Consider the following 18,885-nt stretch of genomic DNA (forward strand, 5'->3'; position numbering starts at 1 on the left):
GTGTGTGTGTGTGTGTGTTGTGTGTGTGTGTGTGTGTTTGTGTGTGTGTGTGTGTTTGTGTGTGTGTATTGTGTGCGAGTCAGTGTGTGAGGCAGTGTGTGCTTGATGTGCGTGTTGCCGATGCGCGCAATTGTGAATGCCGCGTCCTCATCGCCATTGTACCGCAAATCACACACACACACACACATGTGGCCATGGCAAAGGGGAGCGGCCTGCCAAGCGTGAGAAACGAACAAGAGGACGACGGGAAAGCAAGGAGGTGACTCCATGTGACGGTCATGCCACAAATTGCTTTCGCCGTGTGGCTATGGCATTCCTCGTGCACCCACTCTGCTCGACACGCACAAGTTTGTCACGCACACGCGCACAATCACACATTTCAGCAATCTGCGGCGGCGGATGAGGATGCACCTGCGAAAATCACGCTGCCAGCAGAGCTGAAGAAGCGCCTGGTGGACGATCATGACAAAATCAAAGCAAAGAAGGTCCAGAGCAGTGTGCTGCGTGCCCGTTGTGTTGTTGTTTCCGTTCAACCTCTCATTGTGCGAACCACCAAATGGCGACCAGCTCGTCGCATGGCTTGCCTTCGTTTTTGTTTTGACACTCTCATCAGGCTCACACGCGACGTTGTTGATGTTGCTGGCTGCAGTTGGCAAAGCTGCCTGCGCGACCAACCGTGTCGGATGTACTGAACGACTTTCTCAAGTCATACAAAACAGACTCCCCGGAGAAGGAAGTGGCCTGCGAAGTCGTTGCAGGCGTGAAGGTCAGCTATTCCTTGGTTCTGCACATGTCTTGGAGGACAGGAGTAGAGGGTTGGGGGGAAGCAGCGCGATGTCTATCATCGTCAGTGTCTTCACCCATGCCCATGGCCCATGGCTTTGGTGGCTTGGCTTGGCTCTTTGCCGTCATGTCGACACCACAAAATGCAATGTGGTTGAGCATGCATGCGCATGTGTGCACATATCGTGGCTGACACACACACACGCACACACACACACACACACACACACACACTCTCTCTCTCTCTCTCTCTCCTGCTTGAGCCCACTCTCGCCAACGCGCCTGCATTCTCTGTCTCTCACACACACACATGCACACTCTTGCTTGAACCCTCTCTCATGTACGCGGTTGCATTCACACACACACGCAAACACTCGTGTTCAGGTGTACTTCCAGCACTGTCTGCCGGCAATATTGCTTTACAAGTTCGAGAAGCAGCAGGTGCGAAAGGCGAGCGGGTCCCACGAGTGGTGTGTGAGAGAAGGAGATCTCGCGTGCTCTCGTGTCACCCATCGATCCGTGGCCGCGGTAGCCTTGAATGTCCCCACCCCACTTACTTCTGCAATCAATCAAACTGCATCACTGCTGCTCGTGTCGCACACCAACTGCTTACTGCTTGTTTTTCCCCCTGCCTGATGCTGCAGTACGACAACTTCAACAGCGCGGACGATGAGGCGGACCCATGCACCCACTACGGCGGCATTCACTTGTTGCGGCTCTTTGGTACGTCGATGAACACCTGTGCACGCACGCACGCACACACACACACACACACACACACACAAACAAACACACACACACACGCACACACACACACAACACACACACACACGCATGCGGTGACAGAGCCATGCGTGTGCTTCACACATTCAAGCAGAGGATGGCATGTGCGTCTGCATGATGGACGCGGACGCTTTGTGCGAAATGTTCCATGGCTGTGAGGTCATGCACTCGAGCACAGACATGCATGCCAGCGCAAGCATGCCATTTGCATTGCGCCATCATCACCTCACCTTGTCTTTCGCCAATCCTACGCCAGTCAAACTGCCCGGTCTGCTGGCCAAGACGCAGCTCAAGGAGGACGCGCGAAGCGTCCTGAACGCGGGCCTGATGCAGATCATCACACACATTGCCAAGCACGCCGACAAGCTCGTGCCCATGCGCTATGCCGATGCCGGCACGGAATACAAGAAGCGCAACTGACGCCTTTTGTGAACATCACCATCATCATCATCATCATCATCATCATCATCATCATCATCATCATCATCATCATCATCATCATCATCATCATCATCATCATCATCATCATCATCATCATCATCATCACCATCATCATCATCATCATCATGGTCGTCTTCATCATCGGTGAATGAGAAGGGCTCAAGGCTCTACCTTGTTGTCCCACCCCACCCCCCACCCCCATTTTGTGTTTTTGTTCCTGTCCCCCCCCCAGCCTCGCTGTTTGCTTCCTCTCGCTGCTTGTGCTGGATTGGTGGCTTGTCGAACAACGGGGTTGAGGAGCGGATTTTATTGGAAGAGTATATGTACAAGCTGAACCTGTCCACTATGGCGCGTAGTTGGCGGAAAGTGAAAAGCAAAAGTATGCCGTTTGTGATGTGATGTGACATGAGAGACATGAGACGTTGACACAACACTGTAGAAACACAGCATTGCTCAAACACAAAGGAACAAACAAAAGGACACTGGAGCGAAGAGAGGGTGGGGGACGGATAGTTCTGAATAATAATACAAAAGCAAGAAAAACCAACACATCCTTTTGTATTCGTGCATGCATACACGCACACACGCATGCATGCATGCACCATGGCGTCGTGGTCACAATGACCGACCAACATTGAACAACCTCCACCGGTCCTGCCTGACACACAAACGCCTTTTGTCGCGTCACGCGTGTCAGACGAGGGAGACGCGGAAGCGGTTGGGGGTGGGTGGGGCGAGGGTAGCTGTTGGCCCCTCGTTCATGGCGGTGGTGTGGTCGTCGTCGTCCCGGCCCATCATGGCAATGATGTGGTGCCACATCTCCTCCGGCAGCAGCGGCAGGTCCGGGCGGTCGAGCGGCAACCGCTGGGCAAGCAGCAGCACAGTCATCACGTTGCGGCGTGTGCGCGGGCCAAACAGCGAGTGGGTGTAGGGGGACCAGCGCATGTTGGCGGCCTTGATGAGCACGCGAATGTCCTGCTGCGGTGCCGGAAGCGCGGGCAGCAGCGGCTGCTCACGGGTTGCCAGGTCAAGCGGGGTGACGGCCTCGTTGCGCAGGGTGAGGCAGACGGGGGAGTGGCCCTGGTGCAGCAGGCGCAAGACCTGCGCCTTGTTCTGCATGAGCACGGCCACATGCAGCGGCGTCATGTCCTGCGTGGTCTGCAGCCACTCGCGCGTCTCGTCCTGCTCAAAGCTCAGGGCGACGGCGTCGAGGCCGTGCTTGATGCGCGCGTGCGTGTCTGCACCGTACATCATCAACACTTGCACGCACTCCAGGTGGCCGCGTCGCGCCGCCAGCAGGAGGGCCGTGTATCCGTCGCGGTCCCGCTCGTCAATCTTTGCGCCGCGGTGCAGCAGCGCCTCGCACACGCCCGCGTGGCCGCCGTTTGCTGCGGAGATGAGCGGGGTCATGCCGCCTTTGTTGTACTCGCTGATGGACGCGCCGTGGTCCAGCAGCCACTCTGCAGCGCCCGCGTGGCCGCAGTAGCAGGCGAGGAGGAGGGCCGAGTCGCCGTCGATGGTGCGGTCGTGAAGGCTGCAGCCCTGTTCGTAGACCAGCCACTGCAGCAGCTGCATGTGTCCCCCGCACGCAGCCAGGATGAGCGGGGTGTATCCGCCGTCGTTGCGGACGCGCGGGGAGCAGCCAAGGGACACCAGATACTTGGCCTATTGTTGTTTGATGTTTGTAAGTGTGTGGGTGTGGGTGTGGGTGTGGGTGGTTGGTAAAGAGAGAGACGGGGGGTAGGAGAAGAAAGAAACGAGGTGAGTGAGGATGGATGGAAGTGCGGGTTGAGTGGAGACAAGGTAACTGCGGAGGGAGCGAGCACAAGGGCACACAAGACACACACACACACAGACAAAGGCAAACACACACACACACACAGACACACAGGCACACTGGCAGACATACACACACACAGACTGATAGACACACAAACGCACACACACACACACAACGACAAACATACACACACACACACACACACACACACAGACGACGAACCATGTGCAGGTGGCCGCCGTTGCATGCGGAGAGGAGCGGGTCGAGACCGTCCTCGTTGCGCTCGTCGAGCGATGCACCGCGTGCCAGGAGCCACTTGACAAGCTCCATATGGCCGCCAAAGGCAGCAAGCAGCAGGCACGTGTCCGAGTTGCTGTTGCGCATGCCAAGGTCTGCGTGGTACTCATCCACGAGCCAGGCGACGACATCTGTGGCGCCGCTGTTGACTGCGGAGAGGAGGGCGTTGTGGCCAGAGTCTGACACCTCGTCCAGGCTGCAGCCGGAGGAAAGCAGCCACTTGACGACGTGCAGGTGGCCACCCCACGCGGCAAAGAGGAGGCACGTGTTGCCTGCGGAATCGCGCTCGCTCAGCGACGCGCCGTGCTCCAGGAGATAGTGCATGACGTCGAGGTGGCCGTTGCAGGCGGCCTGGATGATGGCGGAGTGGCCGCGGCTGTTTACCTCGCGCAAGGAGCAGCCCATCTTGACGAGGCGCTTGACGAGGTCCAGGTTCCCGCCAAAGACGGCGTACAGGAGCGGCGTGTTCTCCACGCAGTCCACGCTGGTAATGCTGGCGCCCTCGTCCAGGAGGAGCTGCACCAGGTGCCAGTGGCCACCCCAGCAGGCGTAGTGGAGGGGCAGGGCGCGGCGCAGGGGGTCCTTGTCGCAGACGTGCAGCATCTTGGGCGCGACGGACAGCAGCAGCCGCACGACGTCGGTCTGTCCGTGGTAGCAGGCCAGGTGGATGGCCATGCGGTGCAGGTCATCCGCGTTGTCCAGCAGCACCTTCACTTGCTCCCTGGGGAATGTCTTGAGCAGGGCCTGGAGCTCGACGGCGGCGCCATGTGAGGAGAGCTGCCACACCGTCTCTTGGGCCATGACGGGGTCCATCCTTTTGGGTGGGTGTAGTGTAGGGATGGCTCGGGGCAGGAGACGAGGGCAGGGCAGCTACTTGATGCGGCTTTTGTGAAGTGAAGGAGGGTGTGATGTGCGGGAGTTCTTGGGCCGTGTTCTTCCAAGAAAGTATAGGGGAGCGGATGATCGGATGATCGACGGAAGGGGACAGGTTGGTGTAGATTCGGCGAAGGGAGAAAATGAACTCCGGGCGACAGGGATGCCAGCACGTTCACGCCAGCAAGGTCAAGTCCAGGTGGCTCGCTGTTGCCTTCTGTTGTGGTGACGTGGGAACACAGGCACAAACAAAGAACGACAGCAACACCAGACAGCCACACATTCCACACAGGCAGAATGAAAGACGATCCAACACCCAAACGTCAGGTGTGCGTGTGTGTGAGTGAGTGAAGAACGGTGAGGAAAGTGATGAAGGTGATGGAGATGACGATGGGATGACGACGGGGATGATGTGATGATGAACGCAGCCATGTCATCACGTGCTTGGGCAGTGAAAAGGGGATGAGGGTGGGGTAAGGAAGGGGGGAGGGAGGGGGACAGCACCAAGGAGCAACCACGTCACATCAACCAGCCCACAGCCACCCACAGCCACCCAAACCAACCAAACCAAGCGACTGTAACGCCACCATGTCACGTTCACAGGCAAGCAAACGCAAGTCACCCATCATCGCAGGGGAAAAGTTGCAGCAAGGAACGACAGATTGTTCCCCAAACACACAGACACGCCGCATGACCTCATCCCCCCGCCCTCGCCCAGCATGACCACGAACAACCAGTGAAACATCATCGCCATGCACCATCGTGAACAAAACTACACAGACATGGTTGGTATGTGCTGGTGCCATCATCCAAACGCGCCCACCTTGGTTGGGGCGACGCCGAGAGTTGGTGTCGCTGGGTGTGGAGAAGGCGAAGATGAAAGTGGAGAGGACGAACAACAGCAGGTGAAGCTGAACACACGCCGCGGAAGGATGGTGGGCTGGTGGTGTCTTGTGTCTTGTGTGTGTTCGTGTATGTGTGTGTGTGCCTTGAATTCCCACGCACGAACCCAGGAGGGAAAACACACGGCAAAACAACAAAAGCACGAGCAAGACAAGACACACGGGGTGTGTCACTTTCGACTGCTGCTGCTGCCTGGCTGGCTTCTTTGCTCTTTGCTGTGTTTTGCTGGGCTGGTTGGGTGCAAGTTTGTGTTTCGGTTGTGTGTGTGTTGTGTGTTGTGCGTGCGGATGATTGACTGGAGGGGGCGCGCGTTGCTGTGTGACGGAGGCGGTTGCCGGGTGACTTGCGGCACAGCGGGGATGGCGATGATGACAAAAGGAGGTTGGGGGATGCAGGAAAAAAAATGAACGCAAACAAGCACAGACAGAGAGTGTGATTCGTGCTTGTGAAATGTGACAACAACAACAAAGTGTCGGCGAAAAGCGGTGGTGGTGGTGGTGGTGTGTGGGTGTGGGGGAAGGCCCAGCCAAGCAAGCAAGCAAGGCTATGCGCAATGCGTGTGTTTGTGTGTGTGTGTCATGGGCTTGGCTTTTCTTTCTTTTGTTTCTTTTTTCTTGGCGCGTGATGCTGAGTCCTTCTCACGCCCGCCGTGGCTTGTCACTTTGCGTGCTTGCACACGCCGACACGACAAGGATTCGATGCGGTTTTAAAGGGACACGAAAACGAAACTTATGGTGTTTTTTTAAGTTGGAATATTTAACGAAGTCATTCACAAATCATCACAACTGCCCATGATTCAAGCAGGTTGGCTGCAGCATGCTGTTCGGGTTGCTGCATGGTTGCTTTGCTGCTTGGTTGGTGTTGGTTGGTTGCATGAGGTTGCCGTCTGTGCATCGGTGTGTGCTCGCTCACCCTCGCCGTCCTGCCTCTCTGTTTTCTTCTGTTTTTGCTTGTGATGTGACCTTGCTTGCTCTTCACGTGCTTGGAAAACAAGACAGGCAAGCGCACACCAATAACCAGCAGTGCCACGACGTCGCGCAACACCGGATCGATTGTCACTTGCGCTGTTCACAGTGGAGCACGTCAACGTCATAGCAGGGTTTTGGACACCGAGCCCACACACATACATACATACATACATACCTACCTACATACCTACATTAAAGGACGTCGTCGTCGCATCGGCGAGATGAACTCGTTCGCCACAGCTACAGCATGCACCTCCTGTCGCTCCTGCGGTGGCTGCCTCAACAAATCAAGATCAAAGGTGAGCAACCACAACTCTTTTGTGAGGAGGCGAAGGGCAAAACACGAGGTGCCTCCTGAGCCACTGACACACTGCACCACCCACCACTGCACCAATGTGCCACTCATGGCACCATGTTGAGTTGGCCATCACCTACGCTTGATCGCCTCCGTGTTGACCCCAGCACGCACTTGCAGCCGCACACGCACAACACACGCAACACGCACACAGGCACTCTCACTCACGCAACACACTTACACGCGCAACACACTCACACGCACGCACACACACACACACACACACACACACACACACACACACGCACTCACTCCCGCAACACACACAAACACACACATTCACACTCAGGGACACACAACGGTGACGGCCACGGCAGTCATGTCTGCGGCCATGATGCCGCCACAACAGCAGCATCAGCAAGATGAAGACGTTGATGCACACATCACGGTAGCAACACCAGCAGCAAGTGTAGATCCAAAGGCAGCAGTGCAATCACAGCACGCAGCAGCGCTGAATGGTGCTGCACATCCCACCAGAGCAACAGAATCAGCCCACAGCTCATCATCTTCGGCGCCAGCCAAGGAGTCCGTTGCAACTGCACAATCGCTAGGCTGGAGGGCGTTGGCAAACGTCTACTCCCGCCTCACGAAGCTGCGACTCAGCGGTACGAAGCATGCCTGCATGCTGCGCCCATCACAACCTGTGGGTCTGTATTCTGGGTCTGTATTCTGTGTCTGTGTGTGTGTGTGTGTGTGTGCGCGCGCGTCTGTGAGTGCGTGTGGATCTGTACAGCATATGACAAAGAACGTACACGCACATACACGTACCCACGCACCCACGCACCCACGCACCCACGCACAATCGCTCACTCACATGCACCCACGCACATACACACAAACGCACTCATGCCTACAATGTAAACTCTCACTTCTGCGGCCGTACCTTTGCCCACCCCCTATCCCTCACTCTCCCAGGGCTGGTGGTGTTGACAACGATGGGTGGATATGCGCTCGCGCCATCGACGTCTGCGCCTTTTGATTGGGCCGGCCTCGGCATCGTCTCGCTTGGCACCGCATTCTGCGTTGCCTCCGCCAACTCGTTTAACCAGTGGATCGAGGTCCCATATGACGCGCAGATGACGCGCACATGCGACCGCCCGCTCGTGCGCGGGGACATGTCGCCCTTCCACGCCTTCTCCGTCGCCGTGACGAGCGGCGCCGTTGGCGTCGGCATCCTCTCCACCATCAACCCGATTGTCGCCGGTCTCGGCCTCGGTAACATCGTCCTCTATGCCGGCATCTACACCCCAATGAAGCGCCTCTCCATCGCAAACACGGTACGCGGCTGGGGCTGCGCTAACCACGTGCTCTGGCTGTTGGTTGTGGGCTTCGCATGTGACTCTGACGTGTGTGACCACGCGAAAGGTGCTTGGCTCATTCACCCTGGATTGCGTTCTGTTTGGTGACACGCCTGTGTGTGTGTGTGTGTGTGTGTGTGTGTGTTGTGTGTGCTTGCAGTGGGTTGGATCAGTTGTGGGTGCGATTCCGCCCTTGATGGGCTGGGCCGCGGCTACAGGCTCCCTCGCTCCCCCGTCTCTCGTGCTTGCAGGCATCCTCTTCGCCTGGCAGGTATGCACATGTTTGTGAATGTGCGTGTATGTGTACTTGTGTGTGTGTGCGTGTGCGTGTGAACAGCGTGCGTTGTCGCAAGCACCCAGCGAGTCTCAGCACCTGCCGTGTCGTCAGCCCATACCCTTTCTCATCCTTGCCACTCTGCCACAGTTTCCCCATTTCAATGCTCTGAGCTGGAAGTTGCGACCAGATTATTCAAAGGTGCGTTTGACAACAAAAACAACAGCAGCAGCTGTTGCTGCAGCATCACACGCGAAAAGAAACAAACACATTTGGCAGCCATCTGTGCTTCTTTCATCTGTTGTGGTTTGTGGTCTGGTTGTTGTTGTACTTCTGAATGCCCAGGCACTGTGCCTGCCCTGTTGTTCTGTCGTTGTGTGTCTCCTTCTCCATGAGCGATTATATCAGCTTACACACTCACGTGCACGCATGTGTACCTTCGCGTCTGTGTCTGTGCCTGTGCATCTGTGCGTGTCGATGCTTTTGTCTGCACACGCGGGGTGCATGCAGGCTGGCTATCGCATGATGTCTGTGACAGATCCTGCGCTGTGCCGCGCCGTTGCGCTCCGCTACAGTGCCGCCCTCATCCCCATCAGCATCGCAGCGCCCGCGCTCGGTACGCCTCCCGTCTTGTTTCGTGTGCCACTGGCGCCGTACCGTGTTGTTTGTGATCGCCATGCATGACGGGCACTCACTCACTCACTCACTCATTCCTTCGATCGCACACTCACTGCCCCTCATTGACTCACTCAATGACCCCTCATTGACTCACTCAATGGCTCTCACTTTCACACACACACACACACACGCACACACACACACATACACACGTGCGTGCAGGCTTGACGGACTGGACGTTTGCAGTTGACTCGACGCTCATCAACGGGTACATCACGTACAAGGCATGGCACTTCTACACGCGCGGGGACGACCAGTCGGCACGCAAGCTGTTCCTCACATCTCTCTGGCACCTCCCCGCCATCATGGCCCTCCTCCTCGTCCACAGCCACTTTGCATGACGCCCCTCTATGTGTGTATGTGTGTGTGTGAGCCTGTGTAGGTTGTTTTGAGACGGCTTTGCCACGTCGTTTCTTTGCTGCGAGCTAGTGATAACGTAACTAAACCCGCCGCTTTCTCATCAGTGTCTCTCCTTTTTCCCCCTGCCAGCATGTTTATTGTTACGAATGCTTCTGCTTTTCGTGTCTCTTGTCTTCATTGAATTCTTCGTACGACTCAGGCTCGTTCAACTTCACGACTTGCTTGTCTCTCTTCTCTCCTTCTCTCACTCACACACACACTCTCTCCTTCGCTTGCTTGCTTTGGTTGATGGTGTCCTCTTTACTAATGCAACGCGTGCTGTCATGTGATGGTTCGTGTCACGTGCTGTGGGTCCGTGATTGCACAGCGGTGTGTGTATGTGTGCGCGCGCGCGTGTAAATTGAATGCAAACAAGGCATGTCACGCAATTGCAAAGGTGCAACCAAATCAAACCACGACGCGTGTGGAACTTGAACATGTGACATGATGATGGTCATGGTGATGTGATGGTGGCTGAGGCAAGGAGACCACCGTGCAGGTTGCTAACAGCAATTGAGATGGTAGTCACAACAACAGCAGACAGGCAATGTACAGCGTTCGAGACTGCTCCAGCCATGTGGTCTCATGTCAGCAACATTCCACGCCCGCCATCCCATTACACCCAAGACACAGACGAGTCGCCTTCCTCCTCATCATCATCGTCATCATCATCATCACCGGCGTCAAGCTGCGTGCACACAACTTGATCGCCTAGGCTCTCCTCTTCATCCAGCTCTTCGTCGTTTGCATCCGCCTGTCGCTTCCCTTCATGGTCGTCGCCACCGCCGCTACCAACACCATCAACAAGTGGTGCGACGGCCGCTGCCGTATTGTCTTCGGCGGTGGCCTCGGACGCGGTGCTCGTGCGAGCCGACGGAGGCTCAGCATCGCCACTGTGACGCTGCTGCTGCTGCTGCTGCTGCTGTTGTTGTTGTTGTTGTTGTTGTTGTTGTTGTTGTTGTTGTTGTTGTTGTTGTTGTTGTTGTTGTTGTTGTTGTTGTTGTTGTTGTTGTTGTTGCGTGCCATCTGCTTCGTGGCGCGTTTTTTCTTCATTGTGTTCATCCGCTTTCTCTTGCGTTTCCTCGCGTTGCGCGTCTTTCTTCTGCACTTGTGGCGTTGCAGGCTTTGGTTTCGGCTTTGGCGGATGTGTTGTCTCTGCCTCCTGCACACACTGCTCAATCATTGAATCCTGCAGTGGACACGTGCAGATGACGACAGTGTGACTCGAGACGAGGAAACCAGCAAGAGACAACGAAAGTAAGGCAGTGCCAAGCAGGTGCACACACACACACATAGACAACAGACAGACAGACAGACAGACAGACAGACAGACAGACAGACAGACAGACAGACAGACAGACAGACAGACAGACACACACACACACACAGGGAGACAGACAGACACACCGGTAGATGGGCAAGACTTACCGATACAACTGGCTCGAGAATGAGTGGCATGAGGGTGTCAACGGTGCACTTTGAACGCGGAAGTTTGCGCAGATACGGCATCAACTCCTCCATTGTGGGGCACTTCTTAATCAGCGCGTGGCGGTTCACGTACACAATCGCAGCGGCAACACGAAACAACACCTACACACCAGCAGAACCAACCAAATCATCAGCGGATTGCGTGTGTGTATGTTGATGCTCAAGTGCGTAAGCTCCATCCCTTACTCTCACTCTCACCCACTCTCACATCCCAAACACACAACAGCAACAGCAGCACGAATCCACCATCGCCCTGTCTCTGTGCGTGTCTGCGTTGTGTTTGGTCTCATTGTCGGCAGACGTACCACACGACCCTCGCAGAGAAACATGTCCCAGATTCGAAGCACCAAGTCCCATGGCAATGTCTGCAAGCGACAACACAAGCCGATGCCATGTGAGCCGCGTACACGCACAGACACACACAGACAGACACACACAGACACACAAACACACACACACACTGTATGTGGGGGATTCTCACCTTGGTGAACACGCACATGAACCAGTCAACCATAAACAAGATGGAGCACATGCCCTGCTCCTCCAGATGCTGTGCCAATCGAGGCATCTGTTCAGACATTTAAAACACAGGCGGATGCATACTCATGAGCGGCATCACTTCTCATCATCTGAGCATCGCTTGCATCACCTGACCAGTTCACCCAGCGTAACACATGCCGACCATGCCGCACCTTCGCCTTGATCAGGAGGTCCATTGCCGTCGTGAAGATCTTCACCTCCCGCAGGTCAGACCGATACACGCCTTGCAGGTACTTCTCCTGGATACAACGGCAAACCGAGCACAGGGCAATGTCATTGCATTGGCCACAACAACAACAACAACAACAACAACAACAACAACAACAACAACAACAACAACAACAACAACAACAACAACAACAACAACAACAACAACAACAACAACAACAACAACAACAACACCAACAACCTTGGACCTTGCGAACCATTCAAAGAGGTACCACTGAGAAGACACAGGCTTCCACAGCACCACAACTCACGCCCGCGACGCGCATGACACACGAACCCCACACGAACACCGACGAACATTGTTGATGAGCTCCGCAAGCATCCAGAAGGCCTGCTCCTTGGGCACTTGGATCAACAAGAGGCCAGCAACAAAGCCCATTCCCTGGCAGTATCCCGTGTCTGGGTCGTACACGGCGTATGCGCGCAGCACGTCCTTCATGCCCGAGCGTCCAACGTGGTGCTCCTCGAGGAACATGCTGTGCTCCGGATACGTGCGGTGAAGGTCGCGCTCAATGACGTCCATGAAGGGATGTGCTGGATGGTTGTTGTCCATCGACTCCAACAGGAGATCCTCCATTGTCTTCTCGCTCTGCTGCTGTCGTAGGCTGGCTCCCGTCAGCCACCACCACGCGCGCGACCGCATTGAGTCGGGAATGCCTTTGCGACACCGGCGAACAACCTTGCGCCAGCGCTCGTACTCCCCTCGCGTGTCGGACTCAAGCATGCGCAGCCATTTCGCTTCTCGCTCCCGTACCTTGCTTCTCATCTTCTGCCGCCTCTTCTTGTCCAGCTGCGTCACGCCCTTCGTCTCCTCTGCGCCGATGAGGAAGCCAAACGCATCCACGTCCTCCGTCATCTCTTCCCCATCGCCACGAGCAGCATCGCTCATCCTCAACTGCTTGTTTGTTTTGGTTTGTGTGTGTTGTTTGTGCTGATGATGAATGTTGTTTCGTTCGTTTATGGACACGAGTTGAAGCGACGACAAGCAACGGGAAGAATCAAGGGTAAGCAGCGTGCAAGGCAAGCAGCGTGCTATCCGCGCCACCAGTACGGAACACATGGACAACAAACGCATGTTAGTGCCACCTCTGCACCCCGTCCACGTTGTGCTCACGGGTTTCCCATTGGAGGAGCGCTCGCGACACCAACACCTCCCGGCGGTGCCGCATGGGTCTCTTGCTGGTGGTGTCGTTGGTGTTGGTGTCTTTGATGTTGGTGTCGTTGATGTTGTTGTCGTTGCTGCTGCTGTTGGTGTTGGTGCTGGTGTCTGTGAGCAACGGTATTGCTACTGCTGCTGCGATGGGCACCAACAGCAGCTGGGGGCGCCGATGCGCGGGACAGGTGCGCCGCTGGCGGGGCAGATGCCGTCCCCACAGGCGTACGGTGCCGCAGATGCGACGACGATGACGACGACGATGACGACGACGAAGACGACGGTGGTGGTGCAGTTGGTGCAGTTGGTGCAGTTGGTGCTGATGCTGACGTTGTGAATGGTGTTGGTGTTGATGTTCGTGCAGCTGTGCCGGCCACCGGCGCTGCTGTTGATGCCGTGGACGGTGCGGACGCTGTCCTCGCTGTCCTCGCATCGGCCGCTGTTGCCGTAGCTGTTGATGATGATGCTGCCGTTGTCGCCGTCACTGCGGCCTTGACTGGCGATGGGTCGCGCGCAATGCGGGTTCTGTCCCCCAACGGCTGCATGTCGCCCATCTTCACCTGCATTTGACCGCGTGGCACTTGGAGGAAGGTGATGTATGACTGCGGATTCTCTGCTTTCGGTTTCCATCCCAGCATCTCCGTCTGACACCCAACATCCCTGGTCCGCTTCCTCCGAGACCTCCTTCGAACGCCCTTCATGTCGTCCTCCTGTGTCGTCTTCGCGGCCGTGCTCCCAGGAAGTACCCCTCCCGTCTCCTCACTTTCTTCGTCCCCATCCTCCCTCGCATCCTGCTCCTCCCTCTCATCCCTCACATCGTCATCGTCATCGTCATCGTCATCGTCATCATCATCGTCATCGTCGTGAGCGCTGCCGCCTGGTCTGTAAGTGGCCTCGTCCACGTGCAGCAGGTGTACCTCGGACACGAGCGACTCTGCCGTTTCGCCAGGCAGCGTGAGCACGCTGGAGCCGTTGGGCCCGCGGGCAACCTGGATCCCTTTCTTTGCCAGATATGACACGAGGGACACGGAGGCACCCACGCCCACCCGCACCGCCGACAGCGCTGTCCAGAACAAGCCAGTCACAGCGCCGGACACGGCACCACTCACGCCGCCGACAATGCCGCCAATGGTTGTGTTGACGCCGACGTTGGCGATGCCCTTTGCTGCAAGCACGGCCGTCTCCTCGGTCAGCTTTGCGGCAAAGGCGACGATGTCCCCGGCTGCGTTGCGCGCGGCCAGCGTCCACGCCACCGTGTCCACCACCTGCCGTCCGCACGAGCACGAGCTGGAGCTGGATGCGCCCACGCATTTCTCACACACTTGCGTTCCGCGCGTCGCCATCACCACCACCACCACGGCGTCGTCCCCGTCGCTGCCGTCATTCACATTCATCCTCCTCTGCTGATGTTGTTGGTGTTGTCCCTTGTTTGGGGGAGGGATGGCTGGATGGTCTGGATGGTGATCAAGAGAGAAGCAAAGAAAGGTTCTGCAGCAGCTTGTGTCGAATGCGTGTGTCGCTTCTGAGTGCTTTGGTTGGTTGGTTGGTGGGGTGGAAATGGATGCGTCATCGCCGCGATTGTGCCGATTGTTTGCAGTGCCACCAACAACAATATCGTCGAATGCTCTGGTGGTTTGTTTGTGCTTTGTGTGTCGTGTGTCGTGTGTCGCTAGCCCTCAAGCCATCCCTCTGGCCGTCCCTCTGCGCTGCTGTGCTGCTGCACCCACAGTCGCACAGTCTCAGCACTCAGTCTCACTCATCACCTCACACGTTCACACACACGCACATGCATGTATGCACTCGTATTATGTATCACTTGGCTGGGGTTGGTGACGAATCGTTTACAGACAAGCAAGCAAACAACACAATGTAGCATCACCATTGCGCCGCAGCTAGAGGGGCAGGGTGTACGCTTACACAAACGCATGGAGGAGGAATTGGTGTGCGTGTGTGTGTATGTGCGTGAACGTGAAGTGCTAAAACTTACGACCCAAACAAGACACAACGGTAGGAACAAGTTGGGGGGGGGTTGACGACAAAAGAACACACGAACAAGCAGATGCGTGTCACTCGACGCTAGAGGCGCCAAACACAGAGACAGAAGAGTAAACACGACGCCACCATGGGTTCGCAGCGTGCAAAGCCACATCGTGGAAGAACTCCATACGCTTCCTTTCAATTTCTCGTGAAAGAGCATCCCGCGTGTCGTTCCACTCAACAAACCCCGTTCGAGAGTCCGACACGGGCTTCCCCTTGTCGTCCACGCGTTGCAAGCGGAGAAGGTCGATGCCACAGCGGTAGATCTGGAACCCATCCAGATGCGCAGCCATGTGGTCTTCTGCGTTGTCGCGGATGTCCTCGACGATTTTCTTCAGAACAGCCTGACTGCCATATGCTCGCAGCTCAGGGTTATCTTGGATGGCTTGCAGCACCTCACGAAAGTCGCACTGGCTGGGTCCGTCGCAGTGATAGTTCGCCTTCACAAGGGGAGCGTCATGCTCGTTGAGATTCTTTGTCTTGGGGTACTGCATATGTGATGCGATGATTTGGTGAAGCCTCGCTTTATCCATCTCCTCCATAAAGGCGAAGATGTCAGAGGGTGGCGGGCACTTCTTGGGTGTGGACATGACGGTTGACCCTTGTTGGATGCAGATATGAGAGAAATGTCGTGTTTATTGCCGCGCTTGCTTGGGGTTACATTATTCATAGACAGGAATCAAAGTCTCAAGATCGTTGCATCTACCCCTCACACGCTCACACGCACGCACATGCATGTATGCACTCGTATTATGTATCACTTGGCTGGGGTTGGTGACGAATCGTTTACAGACAAGCAAGCAAACAACACAATGTAGCATCACCATTGCGCCGCAGCTGAAGAGCTGACTACAACGCCAGAACAGAACGCCATTCAACACACAACCACACTGCTTTGCTTTCCTTCCACACTGTACAGCAAACACACTCTCGTCCTCACACACAACCAACCCTCGCACGCACCAGCACGCTTCCCCTCCCCCGGCCCGTCCTCTCCAGCATCCTCGCCCACATACCAGCGCGCCTACAGCAGGAACTTGCCGTAGTTGAAGTGGAGGTTGTTCTGGCGAACACCAACCTGCAGGCGGTGCCGCTGCTCCTGTCGAGCCGCCCACGCCTGGTCCCGCTTCGCCTCGCCCTTGGGCAGCTGCGGATTCCTGTACCCGAGCGCCTTGTACCTGGCCACACGTGTGTGTGTGTGTGAATGTGAAGGTGGAGGGCGAGAGTGAGGGAATGGAACACAGGTAGCAAGTATGGTCAGCAAGCACAACAAATTGGTCACAGACGAACACGACACGCACGCACAGATGAGCACACGGTGTCATGTACCAACATGCGCACGGGGAGACACACACACACACGAGTGCACACACGAGCATGTACACACACACAGACACAGGAGTGCACACACACACACCCACAGACACACACACACACACACACACACACACACACTCACACACACACACACACACACACACACACTCACACACACACACACACGGGGACAAAGCACTGACTGTGCAGCGAGGCGGCCGATGACGACGGAATCGCGCGTGTCCTCGCGCCGGAACCGCTGCCTGTGATAGCGCTGCATGGTCCGGTGCGCAACGCTCACCCCAGATGGAAGCGCAAGCGCCAGCCCGCTCGTCAGCCGCAGCCCGCCGCTCGGGTCCTGCACGGGCACCACGTCCAGGCTGGCGTCGCGGTCCGCATCGCTCAGCGCCGCGTTGTCCGGGTAGGTCGAGCTGAAGTCGTAGAAGTCGCCAAGCTCAAGCTGGCCCTCGTCGCTGTAGTCAACCTGCTTGTGGCCCTTGTCGTCCATGTGCTGCCGCACCGCCTCCAGGCCCGCGCACGCCTTGTTGCACCAGATGCACGTGAAGTAGTTGCCCACCTTCAGCTGCAGATACCGCACCAGGCCCTGCAGGTCATCCACAAACTCCAGATGCGGGATGAAGAACCCATGCTTCTGCCCCATGTACTCCACATTCTCCTCAAAGCTGTCTGCCCGGTACGTGTCGAACAAGCTGTCCACCAGCTCAAGCACGGGCTCCTCCTCTTCCTCCTCTTCCTCCTCTTCCTCGTCTTTGGCTGTCTCCATGGCGGTGGACTGTGCAGTTGAGCTAAGCTGCTGCTGCTGCTGCTGCTGCTGTGTTGTCGTTGTTGTTGTTGTCTTTCCTTTGCTTCCATCTCCTGTGCCGTCTTTGCCATGAGCGCTTCGTATTTGCGCTTCTGCTCCTCGAAAGGCTGCACATTGGCCTGGGCAGTGCCAGCATCATCATCATCATCATCATCACTGCCAGCTTTGCCGCCATTGTTGACATGTGCCTGCTCTTGCTGTTGGTGCTGTGGCTGCTGTGCATGTTCTTGCTGGCGCTGCTGGCGGGCCGCTTCCCTTTTCTCGGCCTCCTTGTGCTTTTTGGAGTTGATGTGGTTCTGGTGCGCGTTGCGAGACGAGAATGTCTTCTTGCACGTCTGGCACTGTTGACGAGGTCATGAGATGATGAGGCGATGAGAGGGGGGGGGGGGAGGGAAAGGGGGACAGGGGGGAAGAGGGGAGTGTGCGTGCGTTGATTTGTGTGTGTGTGTGTGTGTGTGTGTGTGTGTGTGTGTGTGTGTGTGTGTGTGTGTGCGTTGATTTGTGTGTGTGTGTGTGTGTGCGAGCGTGTTGCTATGTGTGCGAGCGTGGAGCTGATCGCATGATACAGTCGGGCAGGCAGGAAAGGCAGCCACAAAACACACACACATGCACAATACATGTCGCACACAACACACACACACAATACGTCACACACACACACATGCACAATACATGTCGCACATCACACACACACACACCTCGAAGGTTTGCATGGCCTCTGTGGCTGCCGCCTCTGTCTGTGCACGCTGTGCGTGGACGCGCCGGGTAAACGCCTGCGCGCTGATGGGTGGCAGGCCCGCCACCTTGCGTTTCAGGTTGTACCGGTGCCAGTCTGTCTTGTAGTGCTGGCGCTGCGCATCTGCTGTCTGGAACCAAACGTTGCACGTGATGCACGTCAGCACCCGCTGTCCATCAACCTCTGCCATCCTTGCTTGCTTGCTGCTGTTGCTGGTGATGGTGGTGGTGGTGCCGTAGACAAGGGCTGAATGGGTGTGGATGGGATCAACAGAGAGCCGGAGACAGGAATGGGAGAAGGAAGGAAGGAAGGAAGGAAGGAAGGAAGGAAGGAAGGAAGGGGGATGGGTGCTGGTTGTGGTCGTGCGTGGCTGTCTTGTAACAAGCTGTTCGCCTTCTTCTCGTTCCACGTGCTTGTTTGTTGTGAGTGATTTTTGGGTTTTGTGTGTGGCGTTGTTGTTAATGCGATGGATGATGGTGACATTGATGGATGTGATCAAGTTGATTTGGTTGTGGTGACATCAAATGAATGATGATGGCTGATGATGGCTGATGATGGATGATGATGGTGGTGACGGTTGTGGTGATGGTGATGATGAGGATTGTGTCACATCACATCACACTTCATTCATTTCAGCTCATGTCATGGTGTTACACAATGCACACGCACACACACACATATGTGCCTGCGACAACACGCGCCAGGATGTGATGATGTACAAGAAGGGGAGA

General features: G+C 56.2%; 7 protein-coding genes across 7 annotated transcripts; 2 read left to right on the plus strand and 5 right to left on the minus strand.

Moving 5' to 3' along the window:
* Window positions 1-194: 194 nt before the first annotated feature.
* Window positions 195-1,986, plus strand: PTSG_04147 (uncharacterized protein; the record flags this gene model as incomplete). Its single annotated transcript, XM_004994989.1, has 6 exons — window positions 195-221; window positions 384-485; window positions 650-766; window positions 1,168-1,224; window positions 1,428-1,506; window positions 1,823-1,986. 6 exons carry the CDS (start codon window positions 195-197, stop codon window positions 1,984-1,986), a joined length of 546 nt encoding a protein of 181 aa, XP_004995046.1.
* A 308-nt stretch (window positions 1,987-2,294) lies between these two features.
* Window positions 2,295-6,434, minus strand: PTSG_04148 (uncharacterized protein). Its single transcript, XM_004994990.1, has 3 exons — window positions 5,781-6,434; window positions 4,010-5,174; window positions 2,295-3,672 (listed from the first exon to the last, which is right to left on the minus strand). Exons 2-3 carry the CDS (start codon window positions 4,895-4,897, stop codon window positions 2,701-2,703), a joined length of 1,860 nt encoding a protein of 619 aa, XP_004995047.1. The 5' UTR covers window positions 4,898-5,174; window positions 5,781-6,434; the 3' UTR covers window positions 2,295-2,700.
* A 196-nt stretch (window positions 6,435-6,630) lies between these two features.
* On the plus strand, window positions 6,631-10,246 carry PTSG_12134 (protoheme IX farnesyltransferase). Its single transcript, XM_004994991.1, has 8 exons — window positions 6,631-6,664; window positions 6,855-7,127; window positions 7,473-7,788; window positions 8,099-8,460; window positions 8,642-8,752; window positions 8,906-8,956; window positions 9,266-9,371; window positions 9,596-10,246. Exons 2-8 carry the CDS (start codon window positions 7,050-7,052, stop codon window positions 9,772-9,774), a joined length of 1,203 nt encoding a protein of 400 aa, XP_004995048.1. The 5' UTR covers window positions 6,631-6,664; window positions 6,855-7,049; the 3' UTR covers window positions 9,775-10,246.
* A 202-nt stretch (window positions 10,247-10,448) lies between these two features.
* PTSG_04151 (uncharacterized protein) lies at window positions 10,449-12,977 on the minus strand (the record flags this gene model as incomplete). The annotated part of the gene is made up of 6 exons (XM_004994992.1): window positions 10,449-11,021; window positions 11,261-11,422; window positions 11,626-11,685; window positions 11,802-11,888; window positions 12,013-12,096; window positions 12,387-12,977. The coding sequence occupies 6 exons, from the start codon at window positions 12,975-12,977 to the stop codon at window positions 10,449-10,451; spliced, it is 1,557 nt and encodes a 518-aa protein (XP_004995049.1).
* Window positions 12,978-13,373: 396 nt separating this feature from the next.
* Window positions 13,374-14,635, minus strand: PTSG_04152 (uncharacterized protein; the record flags this gene model as incomplete). The annotated part of the gene is made up of 2 exons (XM_004994993.1): window positions 13,374-13,737; window positions 13,779-14,635. 2 exons carry the CDS (start codon window positions 14,633-14,635, stop codon window positions 13,374-13,376), a joined length of 1,221 nt encoding a protein of 406 aa, XP_004995050.1.
* Window positions 14,636-15,249: 614 nt separating this feature from the next.
* PTSG_04153 (uncharacterized protein) lies at window positions 15,250-15,868 on the minus strand (the record flags this gene model as incomplete). The annotated part of the gene is made up of 1 exon (XM_004994994.1): window positions 15,250-15,868. One exon carries the CDS (start codon window positions 15,866-15,868, stop codon window positions 15,308-15,310), a length of 561 nt encoding a protein of 186 aa, XP_004995051.1. The 3' UTR covers window positions 15,250-15,307.
* A 434-nt stretch (window positions 15,869-16,302) lies between these two features.
* On the minus strand, window positions 16,303-18,344 carry PTSG_04154 (zinc finger protein; the record flags this gene model as incomplete). The annotated part of the gene is made up of 4 exons (XM_004994995.1): window positions 16,303-16,456; window positions 16,799-17,468; window positions 17,576-17,759; window positions 18,117-18,344. The coding sequence occupies 4 exons, from the start codon at window positions 18,342-18,344 to the stop codon at window positions 16,303-16,305; spliced, it is 1,236 nt and encodes a 411-aa protein (XP_004995052.1).
* Between the last annotated feature and the right edge of the window lie 541 nt (window positions 18,345-18,885).

This window comes from Salpingoeca rosetta (genome assembly GCF_000188695.1).
Source record: "Salpingoeca rosetta unplaced genomic scaffold supercont1.9, whole genome shotgun sequence".
Lineage (NCBI taxonomy): Eukaryota > Choanoflagellata > Craspedida > Salpingoecidae > Salpingoeca > Salpingoeca rosetta.